The sequence below is a fragment of the Ictalurus furcatus genome, chromosome 12 (assembly GCF_023375685.1).
Source record: "Ictalurus furcatus strain D&B chromosome 12, Billie_1.0, whole genome shotgun sequence".
NCBI lineage: Eukaryota > Metazoa > Chordata > Actinopteri > Siluriformes > Ictaluridae > Ictalurus > Ictalurus furcatus.
Window position 1 is genome coordinate 29,488,962 of NC_071266.1, and position 27,445 is coordinate 29,516,406.

The 27,445-nt window shown below is 41.2% G+C and overlaps 1 protein-coding gene across 1 annotated transcript in view; it reads right to left on the bottom strand.

Moving 5' to 3' along the window:
* Window positions 1-6,670: 6,670 nt before the first annotated feature.
* Window positions 6,671-27,445, bottom strand: part of grin2ba (glutamate receptor, ionotropic, N-methyl D-aspartate 2B, genome duplicate a) — a 45,836-nt gene continuing 25,061 nt past the window's right edge. The window contains exons 3-15 of the mRNA XM_053638174.1: window positions 23,831-23,974; window positions 21,914-22,184; window positions 21,586-21,772; window positions 20,180-20,294; window positions 19,793-20,001; window positions 19,242-19,413; window positions 14,963-15,116; window positions 14,662-14,787; window positions 14,207-14,436; window positions 13,866-14,026; window positions 12,205-12,392; window positions 11,806-12,044; window positions 6,671-9,141 (exon numbers count right to left, since the gene is read on the bottom strand). Coding sequence (XP_053494149.1) covers window positions 7,303-9,141; window positions 11,806-12,044; window positions 12,205-12,392; window positions 13,866-14,026; window positions 14,207-14,436; window positions 14,662-14,787; window positions 14,963-15,116; window positions 19,242-19,413; window positions 19,793-20,001; window positions 20,180-20,294; window positions 21,586-21,772; window positions 21,914-22,184; window positions 23,831-23,974 — 4,035 coding nt within the window. The 3' untranslated portion in view covers window positions 6,671-7,302. The remainder of the gene's footprint in view (window positions 9,142-11,805; window positions 12,045-12,204; window positions 12,393-13,865; window positions 14,027-14,206; window positions 14,437-14,661; window positions 14,788-14,962; window positions 15,117-19,241; window positions 19,414-19,792; window positions 20,002-20,179; window positions 20,295-21,585; window positions 21,773-21,913; window positions 22,185-23,830; window positions 23,975-27,445) is intronic.

Here is a 27,445-nt window from a genome sequence, read left to right on the forward strand (position 1 = left end):
TACTGTAGATAGTATAATATGAACAGGGATAGAGTGATACATTAGATTAGTGTAGTACTGTAGGCAGTTTAATACAGTAGATAATGTAGCATTGAATGTGTTATATAAAAGATTTTAGGTAGTATAGTACAACAGAAAGTGTAGTATCAATGTGTTATAGTTACATGCTTAGGTATCCACAATACAGTATCTAGGTTTAGGTAGTGTACTATTGTAGGTTGTACAGTATAAGTGTAGTGTTGTAGGTAGTGTAGTATTGTAGGTTATACAATAGATAGTGTAGTGTTGTAGGTAGTGTAGTATTGTAGGTTGTACAGTATAAGTGTAGTGTTGTAGGTTGTACAGTAGGTAGTGTAGTGTTGTAGGTAGTGTGATATTGTAGGTTGAACAGTATAAGTGTAGTGTTGTAGGTAGTGTAGTATTGTAGGTTATACAGTAGATAGTGTAGTGTTGTAGGTAGTGTAGTATTGTAGGTTATACAGTAGATAGTGTAGTGTTGTAGGTAGTGTAGTATTGTAGGTTGTACAGTAGATAGTGTAGTATTGTAGGTTGTAAAGTAGATAGTGTAGTATTGTAGGTTGTACAGTAGATAGTGTAGTGTTTAGGTAGTGTAGTGTTGTAGGTAGTGTAGTATTGTAGGTTGTACAGTATAAGTGTAGTGTTGTAGGTAGTGTAGTATTGTAGGTTATACAATAGATAGTGTAGTGTTGTAGGTAGTGTAGTATTGTAGGTTGTACAGTAGATAGTGTAGTGTTGTAGGTAGTGTAGTATTGTAGGTTATACAGTAGATAGTGAAGTGGTGTATTGTAGGTTGTACAGTAGATAGTGTAGTGTTGTAGGTAGTGTAATATTGTAGGTTGAACAGTATAAGTGTAGTGTTGTAGGTAGTGTAGTATTGTAGGTTATACAGTAGATAGTGTAGTGTTGTAGGTAGTGTAGTATTGTAGGTTATACAGTAGATAGTGTAGTGTTGTAGGTAGTGTAGTATTGTAGGTTATACAGCAGATAGTGTAGTGTTGTAGGTAGTGTAGTATTGTAGGTTATACAGTAGATAGTGTAGTGTTGTAGGTAGTGTAGTATTGTAGGTTGTACAGTAGATAGTGTAGTATTGTAGGTTGTACAGTAGATAGTGTAGTGTTTAGGTAGTGTAGTGTTGTAGGTAGTGTAGTATTGTAGGTTGTACAGTATAAGTGTAGTGTTGTAGGTAGTGTAGTATTGTAGGTTATACAATAGATAGTGTAGTGTTGTAGGTAGTGTAGTATTGTAGGTTGTACAGTAGATAGTGTAGTGTTGTAGGTAGTGTAGTATTGTAGGTTATACAGTAGATAGTGAAGTGGTGTATTGTAGGTTGTACAGTAGATAGTGTAGTGTTGTAGGTAGTGTAATATTGTAGGTTGAACAGTATAAGTGTAGTGTTGTAGGTAGTGTAGTATTGTAGGTTATACAGTAGATAGTGTAGTGTTGTAGGTAGTGTAGTATTGTAGGTTATACAGTAGATAGTGTAGTGTTGTAGGTAGTGTAGTATTGTAGGTTATACAGTAGATAGTGTAGTGTTGTAGGTAGTGTAGTATTGTAGGTTATACAGTAGATAGTGTAGTGTTGTAGGTAGTGTAATATTGTAGGTTGTACAGTAGATAGTGTAGTGTTTAGGTAGTGTAGTATTGTAGGTAGTGTAATATTGTAGGTTGTACAGTAGATAGTGTAGTGTTGTAGGTAGTGTAGTATTGTAGGTTGTACAGTAGACAGTGTAGTGTTTAGGTAGTGTCGTGTTGTAGGTAGTGTAATATTGTAGATTGTATAATAGTGTAGTGTTGTAGGTAGGGTAGTATTGTAGGTTGTACAGCAGATAGTATAGTATTGTAGGTAGTGTGGTATTGTAGGTTGTACAGTCGATAGTGTAGTACTGTAGGTAGTGTAGTACTCTGGATAGTGTAGTACTGTGGGTAGTGTAGTACTGTGGATAGTGTAGTACTGTAGGTAGTGTAGTACTGTGGGTAGTGTAGTACTGTGGATAGTGTAGTACTGTAGGTAGTGTAGTACTCTGGATAGTGTAGTACTCTAGGTAGTGTAGTACTGTAGATAGTGTAGTATTGTAGGTAGTGTAGTACTGTGGGCAGTGTAGTACTGTGGACAGTGTAGTATTGTAGGCAGTGTAGTACTGTGGCTAGTGTAGTATTGTAGGTAGTGTAGTACTCTGGATAGTGTAGTACTGTAGGCAGTGTAGTACTGTGGCTAGTGTAGTATTGTAGGTAGTGTAGTACTCTGGATAGTGTAGTACTGTAGGCAGTGTAGTACTCTGGATAGTGTAGTACTGTAGGCAGTGTAGTACTGTGGATAGTGTAGTATTGTAGGCAGTGTAGTACTGTGGATAGTGTAGTATTGTAGGCAGTGTAGTACTGTGAATAGTGTAGTACTGTAGGTAGTGTAGTACTCTGGATAGTGTAGTACTCTAGGTAGTGTAGTACTGTGGATAGTGTAATACTGTAGGCAGTGTAGTACTGTGGACAGTGTAGTATTGTAGGCAGTGTACTACTGTGGATAGTGTAGTATTGTAGGTAGTGTAGTACTCTGGATAGTGTAGTACTGTAGGCAGTGTAGTACTGTGGATAGTGTAGTACTCTGGATAGTGTAGTACTGTAGGTAGTGTAGTACTCTGGATAGTGTAGTACTGTAGGTAGTGTAGTACTGTGGATAGTGTAGTATTGTAGGTAGTGTAGTACTCTGGATAGTGTAGTACTGTAGGTAGTGTAGTACTGTGGGTAGTGTAGTACTGTAGGTAGTGTAGTACTGTAGATAGTGTAGTATCTTAGGTAGTGTAGTACTGTAGATAGTGTAGTAGATAAGGTAATGTAGTATTTTAGCATTGTTTTGTGGTCCACATTTGTATAGAGACAAGGCACACAAAAGAAACTCCCACAGAGTTATGACACTGAGTGTTTTTATTAATAATGTATTAATATTCACACTTTGTTCCAGTTTTATTGATCCGACCAATCAGAGTAAAGCACTTTACCTCCTGATGCATCAACCTCATTACATCATCTATATTTACGCCGTTATTCCCATACAAAAGAACAAAGAAGGAATCATCATATTAATTATCATTATTATTATCATCATTATCATGATCAGTATTATTATTATTATATACAGATTCTGTACATTGTTCAAAAGTTTTGGTAATATTCGAAAGTAAAGGCCAATGTGTAAAAGATTATTACAGTGAGGCGTAAACACACACACGCACGCCTTGTAATGCTCCCGTTACTATGGCGCAGTAGCATGGTAATGAAGTGGACAGTCAAGATAACTACAAAAACAGATCATAGAAAAGAAATCGAAACAGTTGAACTGAAATATTTACACAAATTTTCCTTAAGCGGGAATAAAAACAGTGTTCAACTGTAATGTAAAGACAGGATCTGGGAATCTTATCTCATGTCAACATACCTTGACTACTGTAAATCTAAGTTTATATCTATGATATACATGAATTAAAAAGAAGCTAAAAAATGATAGGAATTATCAGGAGAAAATGCAAACTTACTGTTCTGCCTAAATGGCATTTTATAAACTATAAACATACACGACAAAATCAAGCGCATAAATAATTTAAATTATTCATTAAACTGGTTCATTAAAGTGATTCTTTAAGTTAATTCTTTGTCTTAATTCCTCGTTCATTTAAACAATCAGTTATCAAATTAGTTTAGTGAATCCGTTTAACGAATCATCGTTATAAAATGACGTTCATTTCATGACAACTGATTCAATTACACGATACGTATAAGGCTGATTTGTTTCTGAAAGTGGCTCACTAAACGATTCTCTGAGTCATCAAAATGATTCTCTGAACATTTATTCTTTAAATTGATTCATAGCTTTGTGAATCAGTTTAATGAATCAGTTCTGTTGAGATGAGTGTTAGGATTTTTATTTGACGAAGTCAGCTTGGATAACCGAAGAAAACACACACGCACACACACGCACACACGCACACACGCACACATACACAATCAGCAATTATTGCAAACCAGAATACAGTTTGTATGTACAATGGTCAAACGTGCTAATTTAGCACCCACATTTAAAGACTTTTAATTGATAAGTGTTGATTAATATCGATTAATACACATCAGTATTAAATATTAAAGACTCAAAAGAAATGCATGAACAAGAAAGTGTAATATTTTATCATAAAAAGCACAGATAAGTGTTAATTAGTTTATCCAGAGTGAACAGTGAATCGCTAAATATGGAGGCAAAAACACAGTGAAATTAGCAACAATGTGTGTGTGTGTGTGTGTGTGTGTGTGTATGTGTGTGTAACATTCCTGGTGTGCTAGGCCTTGGTTTATACAGTACATTAGCATGAGAAATAAACTCAAGTTCAAGTAAAGCCAAAGTTCCTACAGCTCCGTCCCAAATGCTAGAATTAATCACTAGTTAGTGTGCTTAATATATCATTAGCCATTTTGTCTCGGATCTAGAACTCTTTGTAGAATGTTTACCTTTTTAATGCTCTGTCCCAAAAACTGGAGCAAACACACTATGTTATAATATACTGTGTGTATTACCCATAATGCACTGCACTTTAACGTTGGTTTACAAACGTACCTTTCAGATGAGTGTGAAATAAAGTGTATCGTTAAAGCTCGAAGCTATGTGGAACGTAGAGCTGGAGGTCACAAGTGTTTAATGTCTCTGTCCTCAGTCATGAGTGTGTTGATTTATGTAGAGCGCTAATCTCACACGCTAACCGGTATCTAGCCGATTCACTAACGATTCAATAGCAAAAGCTTAGTGTTATGGCCGTCTCTTGTGTACACCAACTGTAAACACATCATCTTACACAAATACTTTATTATATATAGTCTTTAATTCCCTTTGTCTCAATAATACTGTGGTTTGCATAAGTATACACCCCCCTTGAACTTTTGCAGTGTTAAAGCCTAGAAATGGACATGTTTAAATGGCAGCAAACATGCTCCTGGGGGTGGGGGGGGAAGCATGTTGGGGACTCAGCAAACGTGAAAAAGTTCTCTGGTCATCCACATTGCTCATCACCCTGAGAACACCCAGTGAAGCATGGTGGTGGTAGCATCATGTTGAGCATTACCCTTGGCTTTGCTTCTCTGGCTAATCCCATCTTTACCAGGTCACTGGGTGTATACTTATGCAAGGCACCGCTCTCATCTTGTTGTGCTTTTATTTCTTGGTTGTTCTAGTCCCCTAGATTGATCATTTTCTCATCATCCTCGTTTGTCTACTCCACCAGAGTGTTGGTTTTCCTAATTCTTTGGCCCGGTTTGTCCAGCCCATGTACATGTTCTACTGTCCCTAGACTTCCTAGTCTGAAAACCATTACATTTAATACTTTTCTATAGAGTTTCAACGAGTGTACAGTTACTTAAAAGCTAGGTTAGAGATTTTATAGGTGTTAAGCATATCTGTATCTTCCGTCAGGTGAATGTGCTGATGCTGATATGCTAACTGCTAATTGGCCCATTAGCTATCAATCTATTAGCAACAGTGAAAATTTATGATGCTTTCTCCTTTCTGGTTTCAAAATCTGTGATATGAACTGAATGTTTGGATCAAGCGCTAGCGTTTGGGACACAGCCTAAATGTACGGGGACTAACTGGTGCTAAATTGAATTGAAAAAAGCAGCAACAGTGTGTGTGTGTTTGTGTGTGTGTGTGTGTGTGTGTGTGTGTGTGTGCGAGAGATAGAGCAAAGTGTGCGTAGTGTGTGTCCTATTCAAACACGTTAAACACAATTTAAGGGAAACTTATTAAAGTGCCCTAAACACAACACAGTTAAGAAAAGCCTGCTCTTAAAGCTGCAGCGTCCTAAATCAGTATGTCTCTTAACTCTACTCAGGTAATAAGCGTGAATCTAAAGCAAATAATCTACTATGGTTTATTATTATCACTTATCATGTGTAATAGCTCTGTCTTAACTACTATTTTGCATATGTATGTTTTTGAAGAATTTTTTTTTTTCGTTTTTAAATTTTTTTTTTTATATACCTTGTTCAATTTTGTAAAAAGTGTACCAAAGGTCCTGTCCTGTATATCAGGGAGGCGTGTGCCGATATTAAAATTACCGCATCATGATAAGTGCTCAGCTTTTACCATGAGTTACGATATTATTATGATAGTCAGTTAAAAAAATTACTTACTTTCATCAAAGTGACGTTTTTGTTTTTTTCTCCACCGCGTTTCTCAAACCTTCAGCATCGTCCATGTCCGCTGAACAGAATTATGGGAATTGTGAGATTCTCTGAGAACCTTTTGAAGTCCTTTTTGCTGACTTCCGTGCTAAGGAGACAGACTTTAGGTCACTGCCTGAGAATGCACCCTACTTAGGCAGCCTACTACACAATTTAACACAACAGCATTCAAAATATACATTATTTTAAAGTAGTAACAAAATGAAATGGCACAATGCGCTTTGTACTCGATTATTGGCTCAGGCGTAATATCAAGTTTTATGTGAAGTATTTGTGTGTGTGTGTGTGTGTGTGTGTGTGTGTGTGTGTGCGTGTGTGTAGAAAGTGGTATTTACAACAGAGAAAGGCTTCTCCACTTCCCAACATCCATCACTCGTTATTTCTTCCTCATTTTCCCCCCTCATTATATATATATATATATATATATATATGTGTGTATGTGTGTGTGTGTGTGTGTGTGTGTGTGTGTGTGTTCATGGGGGCTTTTGTCCCTCGGCTATAAATATTAGAATGGTAAAATAGCTGAAACTTGGAAATGTAACCAGAATAAATAAACAAAGAAATAAATAGATAGATAAATTAATTAATTAATAGACTTCTACACATCATCAGCGTCAGCATTAGCGTTAGCAACATCCGTATACCAGCCTGGCTAATCACAATGTTATTGGTAGCATTATTGTGGTTGTTATTGTTTATTACCCTGTTAGCGTTTCATACGACTCATTCGCTACTGACCCAAAGGAAAAAGAGAGAGAGGAGAGGAAAGAGAGAAAGTGAATAATCATTTTATCTATCATCTTTCCTCTCTCTCTCTCTCTCTCTCTCTCTCTCTCGCTCTCTCGTTTGTATTGTCGCTCACACATTTCCAGATGGCCACTTGTCTAATCACTCCTCGGTAGCACAATCTTCACTTCCTCTGGTGCAGGAACACAGCATTGTTTACAGGCACCAGGCTGGTGCAGTTAACCCCGCCTCCAGCTCCACCCCCATTCAGCCCTTTTGGTCAAAGCCATTCATCCTCCCCGCTTGTTTATTGTTCTGTCCATCACTTCCTGTTGTGCATCTACACGTCTGACTCGATGCTGGAGAGTTTTTCGTACACATGGCCGTTGGTGCCATTAAAAGGTCGTGGCGGCCCGAGAGCCGAGTGCTGATTGGTGAATCGAGATGAGGGAAGGAATGATGAAATCCCGGAAGGATTTCCTGGGTTCCTCGGATCAGAACGTTGCTGCTTTTTCGTATAGTACGTTTTAGCGCCGTGCAGCAGGCACTGATCATCTCCAAATGTTGGTACGAATGGATTGTGATTGGTGTGATCAGGATAGAGTGATTTTGACAGGAAGTAAGGGTCTCTTTCCCCTCGGAATGCACTCAGGGAGTGGTGGGCGGGGCTATAAAACTGCTGGGTATCAAATAAATGGGAGAATGAGCCCTCCATACAGCGATCCTTCTCCTTCAAACTCACACTGCGAGGAGGTAGAAAAGTCCCACCTACATCATCCATAGCTCCTCCCCCTGCCCGCAAACTGAGCCCTTCATCATCCCTGTGCAGGTCCATGAAGGCATCGTAAGAATGCTGTCTGCGTAAAGGTCTCGCGCTAAACGCTCGTCGCCGCTGTGATGGTGTTTGACCCCGCCCACTTATCGACTCCATTACATGATTGCTGTCCTCGCTGATGTTGTACAAGTTGCCTGTACGCTTACAAGCATCGCAACGCATACATGTGGCTGAAGTGGGACGGCTGGCCCCACCCCCAGCTCCTGATGCCACACAGCTATTGCTTCCACCAGCTCCGTAAGCCCCACCCCCTGTGTGCTGTGCCAATCGTTTACTTCCTGAACTGCTAGCATGGCAATTTCGACACTCCCATTCCCCTCCTCCCACTTTAGACTCCACCTTTGATGGTTTGCTTTTCAGGAAGTCATCTACAGGCACCAGGCTAGTGCAATTAGCCCCCCCTCCAGGCCCACCCCCACTTGGCCCATCAGTCAAATCCACATGCTCCCATTGGGGCACACCCTCTTTGGGACGGAACTGGTCCAGATAAAAGTCTCGAAGGCTTTCTTTGTCCTGGTACAGGAAGGACAAAGATCCACCTCCTCCTCTCATTTTGTGTTCTGACAGAGGCGGAGACACAGAGCGGTGTCCATGGTGACGGTGATGCCCATGGTGCTGTCTCCGTCGGTAGCCAAGTTGGGCGTGGTCCAGTTCTCGGCGCGATTTGGCGGAAGCAGGCCGCTTCTTCAGACTGTCCCCATGCTGCTTTCTCTTTCTACTGTCGCTCTCCAGGTTACCGTAGGTTATGGTGTGAGTGGAAATGTCAGACATGTTGTCTCCGTCGCCATAACGATCATAGGCAGGGATGTATCCCGAAGTCCCACCTTTAAAGGAGAACTTCCTGTATGGCTCTGGCAGTCCAAGTGGCGTATGTCCCTGCAGCAGGTCAAAGTTGCTCATGTTCCTGTGTGTGAGGGCGGAGCAGTCAAAAATAGCACCATCCAATGAGCTGCCAGAACCCAGGCTGGGGGCAGGGCCAGGAACGGAGCCCGAACGTCGGTGTAGGTAAAGGTCACTCTCATTGCGGTGCAGGTTTCCGAAGGTGCGTTCGACCTGATCGATATAGTCACTAAATGCATTATTGTCATTGTTCTCGGACAGGTACGGCACTCGGCACTCCGAGTGACGTCGCTGATCGCTGATGTCATAGACGGACGAGTCACGGCGTAGGTAGTCCAGTGCGCTGTGGGGGGAACCGTTTACCCCAGACAAGGATGCCATGTTTTTAGCTGTGCGCAGCAGACGCAGGATGTTGGAGTGTGTGTTGTTTATGGTGGTTGATGGAGAATTCATTGCTGAACTCTTGGTTTCAATCTCAACACCATGGATGCAGCTGTACACTTCCTGCAAGAGAGGGGGAGAGAGAGAACTTTATAAGTAAGAGCGACAGAAAGAAAGTGAGTTTTAGTCTGAGAACTAGCTAGTGATGAGTTCTAGTAGTTGGGATAGAGCCAAAATGGCTGACGTTCCAGGAAGAGTGCGAACTAGTGATGAATTCTGGGGTTTGGGACAGAGCCAAAATGGCCACAGCAAGCTTGTGATGCTAATAGTATTAGAGAAAGAGCCGGAGCTTTGCCGGAGAGGGATGGAGAGAATGTACAGTGATAACAGTGTCATAAATGTGTGACTGTAAGTGTGATTTTCAAAAAAAAAAAAAAGAGGAAACATGTTAGCACCCATAATAAATAAACAGCAAGCGTGCTAACAGAAAACATATGACACACAAATGTTCAACATTAGCATTAGCACACGCATGTGTCTGTATATGTATATGTTTATGTAGGCAAAGATACAGTAGTAACTGACCTGCAGATGGAAATTCTAAGAAGAAGAAGCCTTCATTTGTCACATATATATTTTTTATTATTATTACAGCACAGTGAAATTCTGTTATTCGCATATCCCAGCTTGTTAGGAAGTTGGGGTCAGAGCAGAGGGTCAGCCATGATACAATGCCCCCTCGAGCAGAGAGGGGTAAGGGCCTTGCTCAAGGCCCCAACAGGGCCAGCTTGGTGGTTTTGGGGCTTGAACCCCAACCTTCTGATCAGTAACCCAGAACCTTACACAATTACAATTTTAACTCGTATTCAGATGTGATGTCTCATTAGATATTTTAAAACCTGATCCATGTGAAAAATTAGCATGGCATTTTAGCTTAATATGTTGAATTTCCTGTACAAAAGTAGCTGATTCTTTACAATCTTATTCATTACTCAAAACAGCTGGAATAGTATAATGCTTTAAATGAGTGAATAAATGAGTGATACACTTTTTTTCCTTCAGTTTCGTTCCAGCTAGCCATTGATGCTATGTTAGCATGTCAAACAGTATCTAAAGAAGATACATGATACACATGATATCATTGCATTTAACATGTTAAACAACACTGTAGTTTAATAAGTGTTCATTTATAACCTGTCACTGCTTCCTGTTTACATGCTAAGGAGGAAAACACAGGATTATATGATGCAGCAGATCGCAATTCATGAGCTATGAATCCATTTGTTCTGTGTGTGTGTGTGTGTGTGTGTGTGTGTGTGTGTGATGTTAGTGAGTGAAGCTAATTTTATTTGAGCTTCCTACTTGTTATGTGAGCAGGACGTGTAGATGCTAATGGATTTGGCCCCGGGGTCAGAAAACAACACACACGCACACACACACGCACACACACACGCGCACACACACGCGCACACACACACACACACACACACACACACACACACACACACACACACACAAAACCCATTACTGATGTGTTTTGACCACATAACTATGGAACTCATCTCATTACCTCACTACACACACACACTTCACAAGCTCAGAAGAAATTCCCTTAGGGCTCTTTATATTAATCTCATCGAAACACAATGCAAAACCAACACACACACACACACACACACACACACACACAGAAATGTGACTCTTCTGCTAAAACTCAAACTACAGCTGCATTAAGAAAAGCAACGTAATGCAATATGATACACACACACACACACACACTCACACACACACCGCACACACACACAGTCACACACACACACACACAAACCCAATGATGTACAAAAGGTGTTATGCACCGAATGTTTGGGTCAAACACTGTCTCTCTGTGTGTGTGTGTGTGTGTGTGTGTGTGTGTGTGCTCTGATAAAACACTACAATACACATATGCTACATACACCTAAATACTGTCACAATACACCTTCACACACACACACACACACACACACACACACACACACACACTATGATAACACACAAAAATACACACATTTGTGCACATGCTGCAATATACACACTACACCTGAAAGTGAATTTCCAATTTAAAAATGAAAGAGAATTTTAAACTTGACACTTTAAACTTTTAAAGTGAACTTTAAACCCAAACTTTGAACTAAAGTCAATTTAAAACTGAACTGTTGACATGAAAGTGAATTTAAAAATTGAAAACTGAAACTGAAGTGAATTTTCAAGTCAGGCTTTGAACTGAATGCGAATTCTGAATTTAACTTTTGAAGTAAAGTGAATTTTTATTAAAAGTAAACTGGCACTGAATTCTGAGCTGAAAGCTTTGAGCTGGAATTGAATACTGAGATCTTTAAAACTAATGTAAAATAATCATGTAAAACTAATAATGTAAAACTACTAATGTAAAACTATAAAACTAATGAAGTAAAACTAATAATATAAAATGAATAATGTAAAAATAATCATGTAAAACTAATAAAGTAAAACTAATCATGTAAAACTAATAAAGTAAAACTAATAATATAAATCTAATAAAGTAAAACTAATAAAGTAAAACTAATAATATAAATCTAATAAAGTAAAACTAATCATGTAAGATCTAAAAGTGAATTTTATGAGTGTAAAATCAATTTCTAAAAAGTATTCAAATGCATTTAGAGTCACTTAAGGTTGTTTAGACGTCATTTAAAATTATTATGGTCATGCATCAATGAAAAAAGGTGTGTGTGTGTGTGTGTGTGTGTGTGTGTGTGTGTGTCTCACCCTGCTGATGGTGAAGGTGAGGCCGGGTTTTCCAGAGCACACTCCCATGCAGCAGAAGCGCAGGTGTGAGTAGAAGACGTGCTCTGCAATGAAGGTGATTAGCGACAGGGCCATGGCCGCTCCCAGCATGTAGAACACACCCGCCATGTTATCCACGTCCAGCTGACTGCTCATCACCTCATTCTTCTCGTGGTGGCAGATCCCTGTGAGCCAGAGTGCCTCGAACTCCTCCATATCTCCTGCACACACACACACACACACACACACACACACACACACACACACACACACACACACACACACAGGAGGAGGGTAAGTCCATGTTGATTTATAGCTCACTAAGGTTTTATCATGTATGTGTGTGTGTGTGTGTGTGTGTGTGTATGTGTGTGTGTTTACCATCTCCGAACAGCTGTAAGATGGCCAGATCCACGTGTCTCTTCCAGCCTGAGTCTTTCTGGATGGCGATGCCATATCCTGTGGAAGCGAACACTTTCCCTGAGCCAATTGTCACCAGCTTGCAGCCTTCGTCACGACCCGCCATGTAGTTCAGCACGGCAGCGTCGTAGATAAACGCGTCCAGCTTCCTAAAATGTATGCACTTGATTACACATCACTTCTCTGAGAGCTCAGATTTATCTTCTTTTTCAATATGGTGGAACCCATATTAATTAGTGTTAGCAGTTGATGCTAAATGTAATTTTAGTCATACAAAGTTTTTCCAACGCGTAAATTTTGGCGTTCCTGCTGGTTGTATCTCATTTCCACTCTCAATGTGTCTTTACATTGTCCATACAAAAGACGTACAGGCTATGTAGTAGCTAGCTGTCGACGCTAAGGGCAGTTACAGTGTCATTTTAATAACACAGAGTAGTAATTTACCAGCAAGTCTAATGTAAACATTGATGTTCCGGATAATTCTGTCACATCTTCCTCTTTATAGTGTCGATATAAAACTCCATGGCTACGTGCTAGCTAGATAAATCATTAGCCTAGGTAGCTAGTCCGTTTTTCCCAGTTACCTCGCAACAGCGTTTTCACAGCTATACCTACTTGAATGAGGACTTGTGAATGAGTTTATAACTTGTTTTGGTAGCTGCTGTTAATGAGCTACAGTCTTACCTTAGCAACAAATAGCTACAGTATATAGTGGAATTAGCCTAGTTGGCACTTGGAAGCAAGCTAGGAGCTTATTTAAAGTTAAGTACCTAACCAAATAGTTAGCATTAAATAGCTATATAAAGTCATATTCAGGGTTAAGTTAAGCTCATGTAGTGAGGATTTAAGACCTGAAAAATAACTCGAGTGATATTCAGAAGTTAAATGAGAGTTACGCATTTGGGGCATTGGGGGAGTTTGTCGTGTCTCAGTTACGCACATTCCTGACCTCGAAATGAACAGCTTTTTTCTTTTTGCACATTATCAGCCCAAGTGAGAAGTGACCTTGTTAAATAATAATATCATTCCTTTAAGGCTTAGTTCATTTTTTCCCGTATTTAGGACATTGATTAATCAGAGACATCACTTATCTCAAGGAGTGAATTTCTCCTGATAAAATTATGGACGAACTTAAAGATTCTCTGTAAGCCTAGCAGATGAGCGCTAGGTCAGATTATCCTTCAACCGTAGACACATTTTCTTAGCAGAGCGTATCTAATTAACACAAACACTGACATTATCTTATTAATTAACAAAAAAAAACCTGCCAACCTTGGAGTCGTGAACTGATGATTTTGATAATATGAAATTTTACTTAATCAGGTACATATCCATACTCTGAACATGAGGAAATTAATCCACATAAATTGACGTACGTTTTGTACTTAGGTCGCTGTTTAAGTAGCTAGCTAAGAGCTTACTCATTAGCCAACCGTCTTAGCTTAGTTAGTGTTAAATATTTGTTGGCTTATTAAACTAACATTACTGTTAGAAAGCAAGTGTATCTCACTGCTCGCTCTCTCTCTCTCTCTCTCTCTCTCTATATATATATATATATATATATATATATATATAGATTTATGTAAGACACAGAGTGTGTGATCGTGTGTGCTGGTTCTGACCCAGCTTTCAGGCTTTGCAGAGCTTCATCCACATTGCGCTGGTTGAATTTCACCATGTACGAGTGCATCTCCCTATAGTTATTACGGATATTCCGCTCGGTACTGCCATTTGGCACAGTCCCAAACCGAAACGGAGGAGAGAAGTCATTAGGTCTCTGGAACTAAAAGAGAAAGAGAGAACCAGGAGAAAAAAGTAAGAGACCGAGATATTAAATAATACACAATTGTTGTTTTTTGTTATTGACTGAATGCTATAGGGACAATGTTGCACAACATATACACAACTCAGAAACACTTCCGTCTTATTTATTAGAATTATTGTGGCTCTTATGACCATGTACCTTTTTGTCACTGAGGCCTGAGACCTGGTCAACGTACTCCTCCTGGATCATGAACGCTGCGAGGTTGGCAGTGTAGCTGGCCAGGAATATCACAGCAAAGAAAGCCCACACAGACACCATGATCTTACTGGTAGTTCCTCTGGGGTTCTGCACAGGAACCGAGTTGTTAAACACTAAACCCCACAGCAGCCAGATCGCCTTTCCAATAGTGAATGATGGACCACCAGGCTCTGTAAAAAAAAAAAAAAAAATTATAGTTGATGATTAATGATTTAGGTAGCACTCATGCTAATAATTAACTAAATTAAACTGAGAGTGAATTAACCTTCTCTATCTGCCTCTCAATTCTGTTAATTAAATCCAACATAGCTTTATTGTCATGACTGGTATTTAAATTATTAATCAGACAAAGAGCCTAAGACAGACAGACCAAGAGACCGATGTTTAAAAATCACCTCTTCCGTCGGCGAGGCAGCGGTTGTAGCCCACAGGACTGAAATACTCAAACACAAACACAGCGATGGCGGAAACCAGCAGCAGCATGACAAACATCATCACCCACACGTCTGCACTGAAGGGCTCTGAACACACACACAAACACCAACTTCAGCACTTCCGAGTAAATTCTCCACAGCACAGACACCACAGAGTATTTTGGGGTACATTAGTCAAGCCAGTTGAGGTTTACAGCAAGAAAATCTGCAGTTATAAAAGCTATTGCAGCGTATTCTGTTGTATGTTTGAGTAGCTTTTCACCCAGAAATGCTGATGGTGACACAGTGCCGTTGCTACGGGAGACCATGACACTGATTCCAGTCTCAATGAAAGGCACAGAGAAGTCAATGACCTCTGACCTTTCCTCGTTTATAGTGAGAGAACCAACAGCCATGTGAGCGTTTTTCAACACCACCTAGAGCAGAAGATAAAGAGACATTATGTATACCTCAGAGTAAAGTTCATTTGGAATAATAGCTGACTTACAACCAGCAGAACAGAGGCAATGGTGCTAAACAAGAGAAGCAGCTGAGAAACCAGTGAAGATTAATAATCCTAACATAAAGCATTAAAGCCAAAACTAAATCTAAACTCAAGCCCTTGATTAAAACTGACCTCTACCCTAAACTGACCGCTAACCCTAGAATAATGGTGTCCAAGGGGTGTGGATGATGCGACTGGCACCCTATTAAACATGATTCTGTCACACCTTGAGGGTGCAAAGTCTTTGGTAAGATTAGTTTCTATTGATTTTTCTTCAGCTTTTAATTGCATCCAGCCTCATATTTTAGCAGGAAGGCTAGGAAGTATCCACAATGTTGATCCTGGCCTGATTTGTTGGCTGGTGGACTTCTTAACTGGAAGGTCACAATGTGTGAAGGTTAACGGTGTCCCATCAGATGTTGTTTTTTTCTCCACTGGATCGCCCCAGGGGTGTGTCCTTTCACCTCTTTTATTTGCGCTGTACGCTAATGAGTCCCAAAGCCAATACGAGAGGCATCATATAATTAAGTTTGCAGATGATCATGTCTCTCCTGAGCAGTGATGATACTGCCCTGAGAATGGTCCTGTAACGGCAGGGTTCAAGTTGTTTTTTGGACATTAATGTGTCTAAAAGTAAAGAGATGACAATAGATTCTAGGAAGAATCCTACGGTCATCTCCCCAGTTGTGACAGGGACCAGGTGATCGAGGTTGTAATATAAATATCTTGGCATTGAAATTGATGATAAGTTGACCTTTGAGTCTCAGGTGGATGCTGTGTGGAGGAAAGCTCACCAGCACATGCACTTTTATCGCAAGCTTCAAAGCTTTAATGCTGATAATACTTTTATGAAAATGTTTTACTCTTGTTTTATTGAATCTGTCCTCATGTTTTCTTTGATTAGTTGGTTCGGGTCACTCAATTTCAAAAACAAATATAGATTGCAGAGTATTGTTAAGGTGTGCAGCAAAATTGCAGGTACGGCCTTGAATGATTTAACTCATTTGTCAAGGTCAGGACATTCAAGAAGGTCCAGTCAATTCTGGCTGATTCCAGACATCACCTGTCTCAAGATTTTAAGTTGCTTCCATCAGGCTGCAGATACACTCTGCCAACATGTAGATCAAATAGGTTCAAAAACTCTTTTGTCCCAGCGGCCATTGGTTTTCTAAATAATTTAAATTGACTTTTACATTGTAATTATTACAGTGCTTTCTTGTTTGTTTGATTGTTGCTCGTGTGGTTACTGCTGACTGATATATTTCAGTAGGGCAGTGGTAGCTGAGAGGTTAAGCTGTTGGACGGTCGGTGCCAGTCTGCCACTGTTGGGCCCTTGAGCAAGGCCCTTTACCCTCAAGTGCTCCGTTGTTAAAATGAGATAAATGTAAGTTGCCTTGGATAAGGGCGTCTGCCAAATGTTGTAAATGTAAATGTATTCCCACTAACCCTAAACCTACACTAAATTTGAGTTCAGTGTGTCTTTCTCTACCTTTAACCCCATTAACCTAATTCTATATCCTACACTTAAACTTAATTCTGACTCTAAGCCATTACCCTAAACCCTAATCTGTAGCAGAATCTCAATCCATAACACCTTAATGCTACTCCTAACTCTCAGACAAAGCATATCCAAAATCCTTAAACATAGGAGTCATTTCTCCGTACCCTAAGCCCTAAACCCTACCTCCCTATCATTATTGAGACACAACCATGAGAGTAAAAGAACAGAACGAAAGTGAGTGAACAGAAGAGTGAAAGTGGGTTATCACACTAGGTCACGCTGGAAATAGACATTCTACTTACCATACTCCCTCCCTCTCTGTCTCCGTCTCTCTCTCTGTCTGTCTCTCTCTCTCTCTCTCTCTCTCTCTCTCTCTCTCTCTCTCTCTGTCTGTCTGTCTGTCTGTTTCTCACTGTTTAGCCCTATATGCATTATAGCGAGACAAAACAGAATCTAACAAGATGTGTGTATGTGTTCGTTTGTGTGAGAGAGATTTGTGCATTCATTAATTTGTCTTGTTTCTGTCTGTCTCCCTGTGTTCTCTCTCTCTCTCTCTCTCTCTCTCTCTCTCTCTCTCTCTCTCTCTCTCTCTCTCTTTCTCTCTCTCTCTCTCACTCTCTCTGTTATGAAACTGACCTGTGTGGGTGGTACTGAGATGGAGTTTTGCAGGACCTGTGTGAGTGTGAATGTGTTTGGAATCAGTGTTCTGCTGCAGATGAATGTAGAATGACTGTTGCTTATCAGTGTAAGTTAAAATAAACCAGAAATAAATCTAATCTCAAGGACAAAAAAGAATAAACTTTAACTCTAAACCCTATCCTAACATAATCCATAACCCCAATTCCAAAATCGGTCTCTAAATAATCAAGCAAATAATTTGCTTTGAAGGTATTACACCATAATTTATATATATTTTTTAAAAAATAATAATAAAAAAAAAACAGACAGATAGTATAACTATAGTATAACAGTTCACATTAAAAAATGAATTCAACTAAATTCACACTATTTGATTAAAAAAAAAATCTGTACTACCTCCTGTCCTCTCTAACAGGGTTTTAGCTTCACGGTATTCTTAGACCCTGGCCTATTTGTACTAGTGTGAGGATAATTTCTCCATGGAGACCACAAAGCACTCCTGTAAGTCACTAAGGGCATCTGCTGTATCTATGCCGTAAACAGAATCATGAATATGTTTTGGAAAATTCATGGTGGAAAATTTGTGAATTAAAAACCCCATGTGCTTCTACAAAAAGAGCAGAATGAACATGAAACTGGGACATTCACAATGAAATTACAATTCAAGATTAAAGCGTTAAACACACTCAACATTCACCATTAAACTGATGATTTCTGTAACCAATCATCTCCATAACTGTACATTTCTGTAACTGATTATGATTGTTAGTTATCATTTCAGTAACTGATGATCTCTGTAACTGATCAAGTCTGTATCTAATCATCTCTGTAACGGATCATTTTGATATCTGATCATCTCTATGACAGATCATCTCTCTTACTGTCTCAGTAAGCGATGGATCAGTAGGTGATGGATCAGTAAGCGATGGATCAGTAGGTGATCAGTAAGCGATGGATCAGCAGGTGATGGATCAGTAGGTGATGGATCAGAAAGCTATGGATCAGTAGGTGATGGACCAGTAGGTGATGGATTAGTAGGCGATGGATCAGTAGGTGATGGATCAGTAGGTGATGGACCAGTAGGTGATGGATTAGTAGGCGATGGATCAGTAGGTGATGGATCAGTAGGTGATGGATCACTAAGCGATGGATAAGTAGATGAAGGATCAGTAAGTGATGGATCAGTAGGTGATGGATTAGTAGGTGATGGATCAGAAAGCGATTGATCAGAAAGCGATGGATCAGTAGGTGATGGATCAGTAGGCGATGGATCAGTAGGCGATGGATCAGTACGCTATGGATCAGTAGGTGATGGATCAGAAAGCAATGGAACAGTAAGCGATGGTTCAGAAAGTGATGGATCATTAGGTGATGGATCAGTAAGCGATGGATCAGTAAGCGACAGATCAGTAGGTGATGGATCAGTAGGTGATGGATCAGAAAGCGACAGATCAGTGGGTGATGGATCAGTAGGTGATGGATCAGTAGGCGATGGATTAGTAGGTGATGGATCAGAAGGCGATGGATCAGTAAGTGATGGATCAGTAGGTGATGGATCAGTAAGTGATGGATCAGTAGGTGATGGATCAGTAAGCGATGGATCAGAAAGTGACAGATCAGTAGGTGATCAGTAAGCAATGGATCAGAAAGCGACAGATCAGTAGGTGATAGATCAGTAGGTGATGGATCAGTAAGCGATGGATCAGTAAGTGATGGATCAGTAGGTGATGGATCAGTAAGCGATGGATCAGAAAGCGACAGATCAGTAGGTGATCAGTAAGCAATGGATCAGAAAGCGACAGATCAGTAGGTGATGGATCAGTAGGTGATGGATCAGTAAGTGATGGATCAGTAAGTGATGGATCAGTAAGCGATGGATCAGAAAGCGATGGATCAGTAAGTAATGGATGGTCTCACCTCCCCCACCATGCCATTCCAGGTGCCATTGATCTTCTTGCCATGCTTGCCATTAGTGACGAGGTAAAGGTCGTAGGTGAACTTTACAGACTTGGCAATCTTCTTCAGAATGTCGATGCAGAACCCTTTACAGCAGCGTTTTATATACAATCCAGAATCACCAGTCTGATTACTGAGAGGCAGAGAGATGAGAGAATGAGAGAGTGAGACATAGACTATATTGTTCTGTTGGGTTCTGTGTGTGTGTAAAGACAGCTGTTTCTCTCTCTCTATCCATCCATCTATTTCTTCTTCACAATAAAGAAAGTACTGCTGTGGTTTATCCAGTGTTCGTGTTCTACATCTCACTCCTTGTGATTAGGCTATCACTGCTCACTTTAGCTGAGGTACCGCCCGGTGAGCCCTATTATCAGAGCGCACGTTGTTCAATAAAGAGCTAATTTTAAAATGAGCTCCGAGCCTCTGCGTCATTTTTCGCCCACAACACACTACAGCAATAATATTACAGTGTGTGTGTCTGTGTGTGTCTGTGTGTGTGTGTGTGTATCTACTATATTTTCAGCTGTTTCCTGCAGGGTACAGTGTTCCTCATGCAGGTTCCACTCAGAGGGTCGACGTCCTCCACAATGACGAACGGCGCCTCCTCCAGAGTCACGATTGACAGGTGGTCGTCATGGCGACTCTCTTCCCCCGAGTACAGCTCGAACCGTGGCCACACGTGATACTTCATCGACAGGGAGCCATTCTCCCACTTCCCCACCTGTGTGCACACACACACACACACACACACACACACACACACACACACACACGGGTATATAAGTAGACTGACAAAGAGGTAGAGAAACAAGCATGCAGTTAGGTAAAGAGACAGACGGGTAGAGAAAGGTAGATAGGAAAAGAGATAGACAGGTAAAGAGACAGACAGGTAGACTGACTCTGTCCCACTGTCTGTTCTTGTCCAGTAGGATGATGACGAGTTTGGGATGCATTTGATATCCGTCCTCACTGAACGACAGGTTACGACCTTCAAACGTCACGTTCATCAAATACCTGAAACACACACACACACACACACACACACACACACATCACAGATATGCATAAGCATATGTATTTAATTTCTTGTTGCCTTCATATAATGTGTGTGTGTATGTGTGTGTGTTTGTGTGTGTGTGTCTCCTCCTCTCACTTAATGTTTCAGTTTGCACAGAAACACTTGACCTTAAAATCACACGTACCCAAAGACAAAGCCGCATTCATTCACCCACACAATAAAGAAAGAAGAAATGCAGCATGTGTGTGAATTCAGAGGTGTGTTTGCATCCAACATGCATCTTCCTCTGTGTGTGTGTGTGTGTGTGTGTGTGTGCGTGTTTTGTGGATTGGGAGGGTTGGCGGCAGTAGGGAGACAATCAAAGCATATGTAATGTGTTGCTGCAGTAACCACAACCACTGAGATGCCCAAGCCAATCTTCTGAGTTGCTATGGAAACCATAACCTTACAGAGAGAGTGACAGAGAGAGACTGAAACAGAGAGAGATGTACTGAGTGCCAGAGAGAAAGACAGACAGCGTGAGACAGAGACAAGGGGAGAGAAACTTTGAGAGAGACAGACAGACAGACACAGAGAAACGTCTGCAACGGCTAAATCATGCCTAAAAAGTCTGCTTTAGCTTCAATGTGTCATATTTATCTGCATTAAAAAATAATTATAGCTACTTACCCCCCCCCCCCCCCCACACACACACACACACAGACACACAGTAACATATAGCAGGTTATATGCAGAGTGGCTCTGAGATCAATAACTGTAGTGTGTATTGATTGCTAAGGTGGACACTTAATAGAGAAAATACACACATGAAGCGGTTCTGAGTGAAACACACCACTGTGTCATCTCAGCTCCTGAATTAGTCTCTCTCTCTCTCTCACACACACACACACACAATATACATATACTTTATAGAGAGAGACCACATTGTACATACACACACTAACAAACAATCTGAGTAAGTGCACCTGTGTTTAGATGCATAATGCTGTAAGAGCTGAGTGTTTCTTGTTTATTGTGTGTGTGTGTGTGTGTGTGTGTGTGTGTGTGGTGGCTCGATGAGAAATGAGGACACGCACCTATAATAAGCTTCTCTAATGGGAGTGAGTGGTGGTGTTTGGTTTGGTGGGGGGGGCAAACCCCATTTATTTTCTTTCTTAACAAAAAGCAAAGACTGTGTGTGTGTGTGTGTGTGTGTGTGTGTGTGTGTGTGTGTGTTTAATGTACATAAGTGTGAGTTTACCATAGCAGTCCGTTATTGTTGTGTATTGAGCTTATGGTTGTGTATACCTGAGCACTTCATTAGTGTTTCCTGTGCTCTTCTTTTCTGGAGCTCCATGACACTCAGACTTCAGAAGAGTGTGAGGTCCACGATCCATCATCATGGCTGATGTTGCCGTGGCAATAACAGCCACAGCATCACGCACACGCGCCTCCAACCCATAATCCCACTCATCATACGACACACTGATCATACCTGAGAGAGAGAGAGAGCAACAAGCCATGCCACATGCACACACACCCTGCCTAAGGTTCATTCCAGAGAAAATCCCCCCTCAGAGCTCCTCCTTAGATTGTGTCATACCAAACCTCTAATCTCATGTAATGAGCAGATCACCTGTAGGGAACTCTGGAGGAATGTGGTCAGCGTCCCCCGCCACCAGGGATGGTACAATCCAGGTGTATCCATATCCTGTGAGCCCGACAGAGTGCGCCACCTCGAAGATGATATTGGCTTCCTCTTTGGTTGAATAGAGCAAGATGACAGGACTCTGGAGCTTCTTCAGCTGGTTCTGGATTTTAGAGTCTCCATCATCCACCGACATGTCCAACAGTAAAACCTCCTCCAGTTCCCAGCCCACAAAACTGTTCTCAATAGTGCTGCGGATCTGAAAAAGAGCAAGAGGGAATGAAAGTGAAAAACAATTATTATTATTAATTACAGGTATGATTTTGGACAGTTGGAGGAAACAAGAAAACCCGAATGAAGCCTATGCAAACACAAGAAGAACAGGCAAAACTCCACAGGGACTGCACTTGATCTGATAAAACCTTTGCTCCTGACTGGGTCACTGCATTGCTCATAATCTAGTCACTGCCTTGCTCCTGATTTGATCAAAGTCTTGCTCATTATCTGATCAAAGTCTTGCTCCTGATCTCATTGAAACTTGGCACTTGATCTGATCAAAGCCTTGCTACAGATCTGATCAAAGCCTTGCTACTGATCTGGTCAAAGCCTTGCTCCTGATCTGGCCACAGCCTTGCTCCTGATCTAGTCAAAGCCTTGCTCCTGATCCGGTCAAAGCCTTGCTCCTGAGATGGTTTAAGCCTTGCTCCTGATCTAGTCAAAGCCTTGCTCCTGATCTGGTCAAAGCCTTGCCCCTGATCTGGCCAAAGCCTTGCTCCTGATCTAGTCAAAGCCTTGCTCCTGATCTGGTCAAAGCCTTGCCCCTGATCTGGCCAAAGCCTTGCTCCTGATCTAGTCAAAGCCTTGCTCCTGATCTAGTCAAAGCCTTGCTCCTGATCTGGTCAAAGCCTTGCCCCTGATCTGGCCAAAGCCTTGCTCCTGATCTGGTCAAAGCCTTGCTCCTGATCTGACCAAAGCCTTGCTCCTGATCTAGTCAAAGCCTTGCTCCTGATCTGGTCAAAGCCTTGCCCCTGATCTGGCCAAAGCCTTGCTCCTGATCTGGTCAAAGCCTTGCTCCTGATCTGACCAAAGCCTTGCTCCTGATCTGGTCAAAGCCTTGCTGCTGATCTGGTCAAAGCCATGCTCCGGATCTGGTCAAAGCCTTGCTCCTGATCTGGTCTAAGCCTTGCTCCTGATCTAGTCAAAACCTTGCCCCTGATCTGGTCTAAGCCTTGCTCCTGATCTGGTCAAAGCCTTGCTCCTGATCTGGTCAAAGCCTTGCTCCTGAGCTGATATAAGCCTTGCTCCTGATCTGACCAAAGCCTTGCTCCTGATCTGACCAAAGCCTTGCTCCTGATCTGGTCAAAGCCTTGCTCCTGATCTGGTCTAAGCCTTGCTCCTGATCTGGTCAAAGCCTTGCTCCTGATCTGGTCAAAGCCTTGCTCCTGATCTGACCAAAACCTTGCTCCTGATCTGGTCAAAGCCTTGCTACGGATCTGGTCAAAGCCTTCCTACAGATCTGGTCAAAGCCTTGCTCCTGATCTGATCAAAGCCTTGCTTCTGATCTAGTCAAAGTCTCATGTCTGATCTGATCACTGCCTTGCTCCTGATCTGGTTGCAGCCCCTGAGGGCTCAAACCCTTTGGAAAGTCTCAATAACAACCCTACACATATAGCTAACCAACAAGATCAGCTTTCAAATAAACAAATACAGTTAATGGCAGATATGTGACCATTTAACTTTAATGAAAAAGACCAATAAATTTGGTTCATTCTTCGGTTTTAAAAATGGTTTACTCTTATTTTTGGCGACGTCAAGAGATTTAATGGAAAACGTTTTATGTATGAAATAAATAAGGTTTCATTCAGTATTTAAAGTTTTATATTAATCATATTATTCTAACTTTACCTTGGTGACAAAGTCCTGGTATCCGGGGTAGTAGGTGGTGACGATGGAGAAAATGTACCAATCATATTCCTCCATAATGTTCAACATCACTGAGGCCTGCTGCTCAATGGATGGACCAAACTGGAAAAACAGGGAGTTATCATCCTGCAGACAGAGAGAAATGAATAGAAATAGACAAAAAGAGAGAAGAAATAATTTGTATTAACAAGTCTGTTTTTTTAAAGCTCCTTCAGTCCCCCAATTCTGGGTTTAATGTTTCTGTAGCAGTGATGTTCCAACCCCAAACGCCCCACATTCCACCTTAGTGCTGGTATTATTTAGATTTAGCATCCTTACAGTAGCAAAGTTATTTCTTAACAGTGCTTCCCATACCAGCGCTTGCATTTTTAGCACTTGTGTGGCAGTGTATTTGTGTGTGTGTGTGTGTGTGTGTGTGTGTGTGTGTGTGTGTGTGTGTGTGTGTGCGCGCAGATGCGATAGGTAGAGGTCAAGCTATATTCATAAACAGTGTAATGTAGAGCAACACTGGCAGCGTCACAAGACCCAAAACACAAGTGAATACATCCACTCAACCTAGTTTAGGGGAGGACTCTGTGCGTATGTGTGTGTGTGTGTGTGTGAACTAGATAGACAAAAAGTGCATGAAAGCTGAAGCTTGGCAGCCATGAAAGGGCTGCCACCTGATCCAGCTTGTACACCCCCCTTACACACACACACACACACACACACACACACACACACACAAGGACTTTTGTGTTCATGCAGTTCTGTTAGTGTACAACTGGAACTAGTTCTCATTCATAATCGTTCCAGAACCTTCTGTGCCTTGTCTGTGTGTGTTGGAGTGATGAGGTGTTTGTAGAGTGAGAGCGGTACTTTAAATTTGCGACCGCAGTCTCTACCGCAGCACAATTTATCCTTCGTCATTATATCCCCCATCTCTCGCTTTCCATCTCTGTCTCTTTGTCTCGCTCCCCCCATTTTTACCTACTAATGCTTTTAAATTTGTTGTGTATAATCTCAGTCTCTCTCCTCCTCCTCTCTGCCTCCCTCCATTCATCTCTTTCCCTCTATCTCTCTCTGTCTTATCTGTTCTGGCTGAATGGATGTAATTGAATTCTACTTTCCCTAACAGCAGTGTTAATGCACTGCACTATGCCGAATCTCCTGCAAGTAAAGTAACAAAAGATGAAAGAGCATTTAGCCTAACACCATTTTGGGGTTTAGCATTCTAGTCTCATTGCTAGCATTTCTGGGTTTAGTGTTTCCGTAGCAGTTACATTGTTTCTAGGTTTAGTGAAACTCTCCATCCGTACACCTGGATAGTTTCATCCCAGAGACTCAATATGGGTTCAGGTCTGGTAGAAGCACTGACGATGCCATCTTCTGCCTCAGACAGATCCAGGAGAAATGCAAAGAACAAAATAGACCACTGTACTCTCTTTTCATCGACTTTACAAAGGCCTTTGACACGGTAGTATGCGGGGCCTTTGGAAGCTCCTCCAGAAGTATGGATGTGCAGAACACTTTGTGCAACTCGTGCAGGGACTACATCAAGGAATGAGAGGACAGGTGCATTATGGAGGAACATTGTCAGGCACATTTGCTATTGAGAATGGTGTGAAACAGGGATGTGTGCTTGCACCAAACCTATTCTCGATATATCTGGGTGCGATGTTAGATGAGGCTTTCTCCAGTGTCCAAGATGCAGGTGTTCAACTTCAAATAAGAATTGGTGCCAACCTGTTCAATGTCAACCAATTTGCTGCCAAATCTAAAACTTGTGTTAGAGTGGCAAGGGAACTGTATGCAGATGACAGTGCCTTGATTACCATTGACCCAGACACCATGCAAGAGCTGATTGACAGATTCCAATAAGCTCCCTCAAATTTTAGCCTTCAAGTCAATCAAAAAAAGACAGTCTACCAACACCCAAGTCTATCTCTATCTGTGGAACAGAACTGGAGAGAGTTAGCCATTTCCCATACCTCGGAAGCACCACCTCAGAGGACAACAAATTGGACATGGAGCTGCAAACCCAACTCCATCAGAGATTGTGGAACAACCATGACATCAACCTTAAAACTAAATGAGCTATCAAGCAGTTGTCTTCTCGACCCTTTTGTGTGCATCTGGACAATCTATGCCCACCAGGTTCACAAACTGAATGCTGTGATGATGCGACACCTGCGCTCTATAATGGGTCTGAGTCTGATGGACCATATTCCCAACCAGACAATTCTTGAGAAGGCAGGTCTGGATAATATGGCGACAATTCTCTGCCAAAAAAATCTTTGCTAGACAGGTCATGTGGCAAGAATGCAAAATGATAGGCTTCCAAATGCTCTTCTCCCAACTCCAACAAGGTACCCGAAGTGCTGGCCACCCTCGGCTCCACTTCAAACATTTAGTCAAAAGAAATCTCAGGAGACAAAGCATACTAACAGATATATGGTACCAACAAGCCCAAATGAGATCTTCTTGGAGACAAGCCACACAGACGTCAAAGTTGGACATGACTGACAGCTGAGAGATAGAGAGAGAGAGAGAGAGAGAGAGAGAGAGAGAGAGAGAGAGACGTTTCTGGGTTTAGTGTTTCTGTAGCAGTAACATAGTTTCAGGGTTTAGTGTGTTTTAAGCAGTTATGCGGTTTCTAGATTTAGTGTGTCTGTCCCTCAGAAGCAATGCTAGCCATTTAGGCAGCTAATGCTAGTTTAGCTGACATTTTAACTAGTTTCCAATTATTAAACAATGTTGGAAAATAAATTTAAGTGTTGCACATGAGTATTACAGGTGTGTAAAAAAGTTACCTTTTTCTAAGCTGCAGTCTCTCTCTCTCTCTCTCTCTCTCTCTCTCTCTCTCTCTCTCTCTCTCTCTCTCTCCCTGTCTACAGTTAAAGCTTTATCTGTAATCCCCCACACACAGACGTGATTAATCGGGCACGTCCTAATTATCGCAGGCCTTGTTCAATTAATTACATCAGTATCATTTAAATATCTGCTTGCTCACTCACTCACTCACTCAGAGTCTGAGTGCACTACATCTCTGTATATCACTGACATCTGTCTAAATACCCTGTTCACTTCCTGAGTCCAAATACATACCCTAAAAAGTGCACTAATGAAATCCCACAATGCACTGCAATAAGTTAGTGTACAAAGGATGCAGACTAGATGATTGTTGTTAGAGGACAGGTAAGTAAGCTATCCTATTTGTGTGTATAACATTCATTTTTCTTCATTCTTTTAAGAGGGGCCAAAAGTTCTGAGTTAGATTATATATAGGCCACAAAACGAACATCCCCTTCATTATATAGGCTATATCAACACCAGTGGGTGGAATACTGCACTATGTAGTGAATAAAACACAGTTTTAGACATATCCCTAGTTAACAGTGTACAAGAAGCATTTAATTACTGTAATCCCAAAATAGATAATGCACACTTATAAGCAGGGATATTACATAATAACGTTTTCCCAAAGACCAGTGACACTGGCTCTGAATCAGGACGAACTCTTACATATCTAGATAGCCCTCCCAGACCTACAGAACCCTCTAAGACCTAACAAACCATCGTAGATAACCCTCCCAGACCTACAGAACTCTCCAAGAT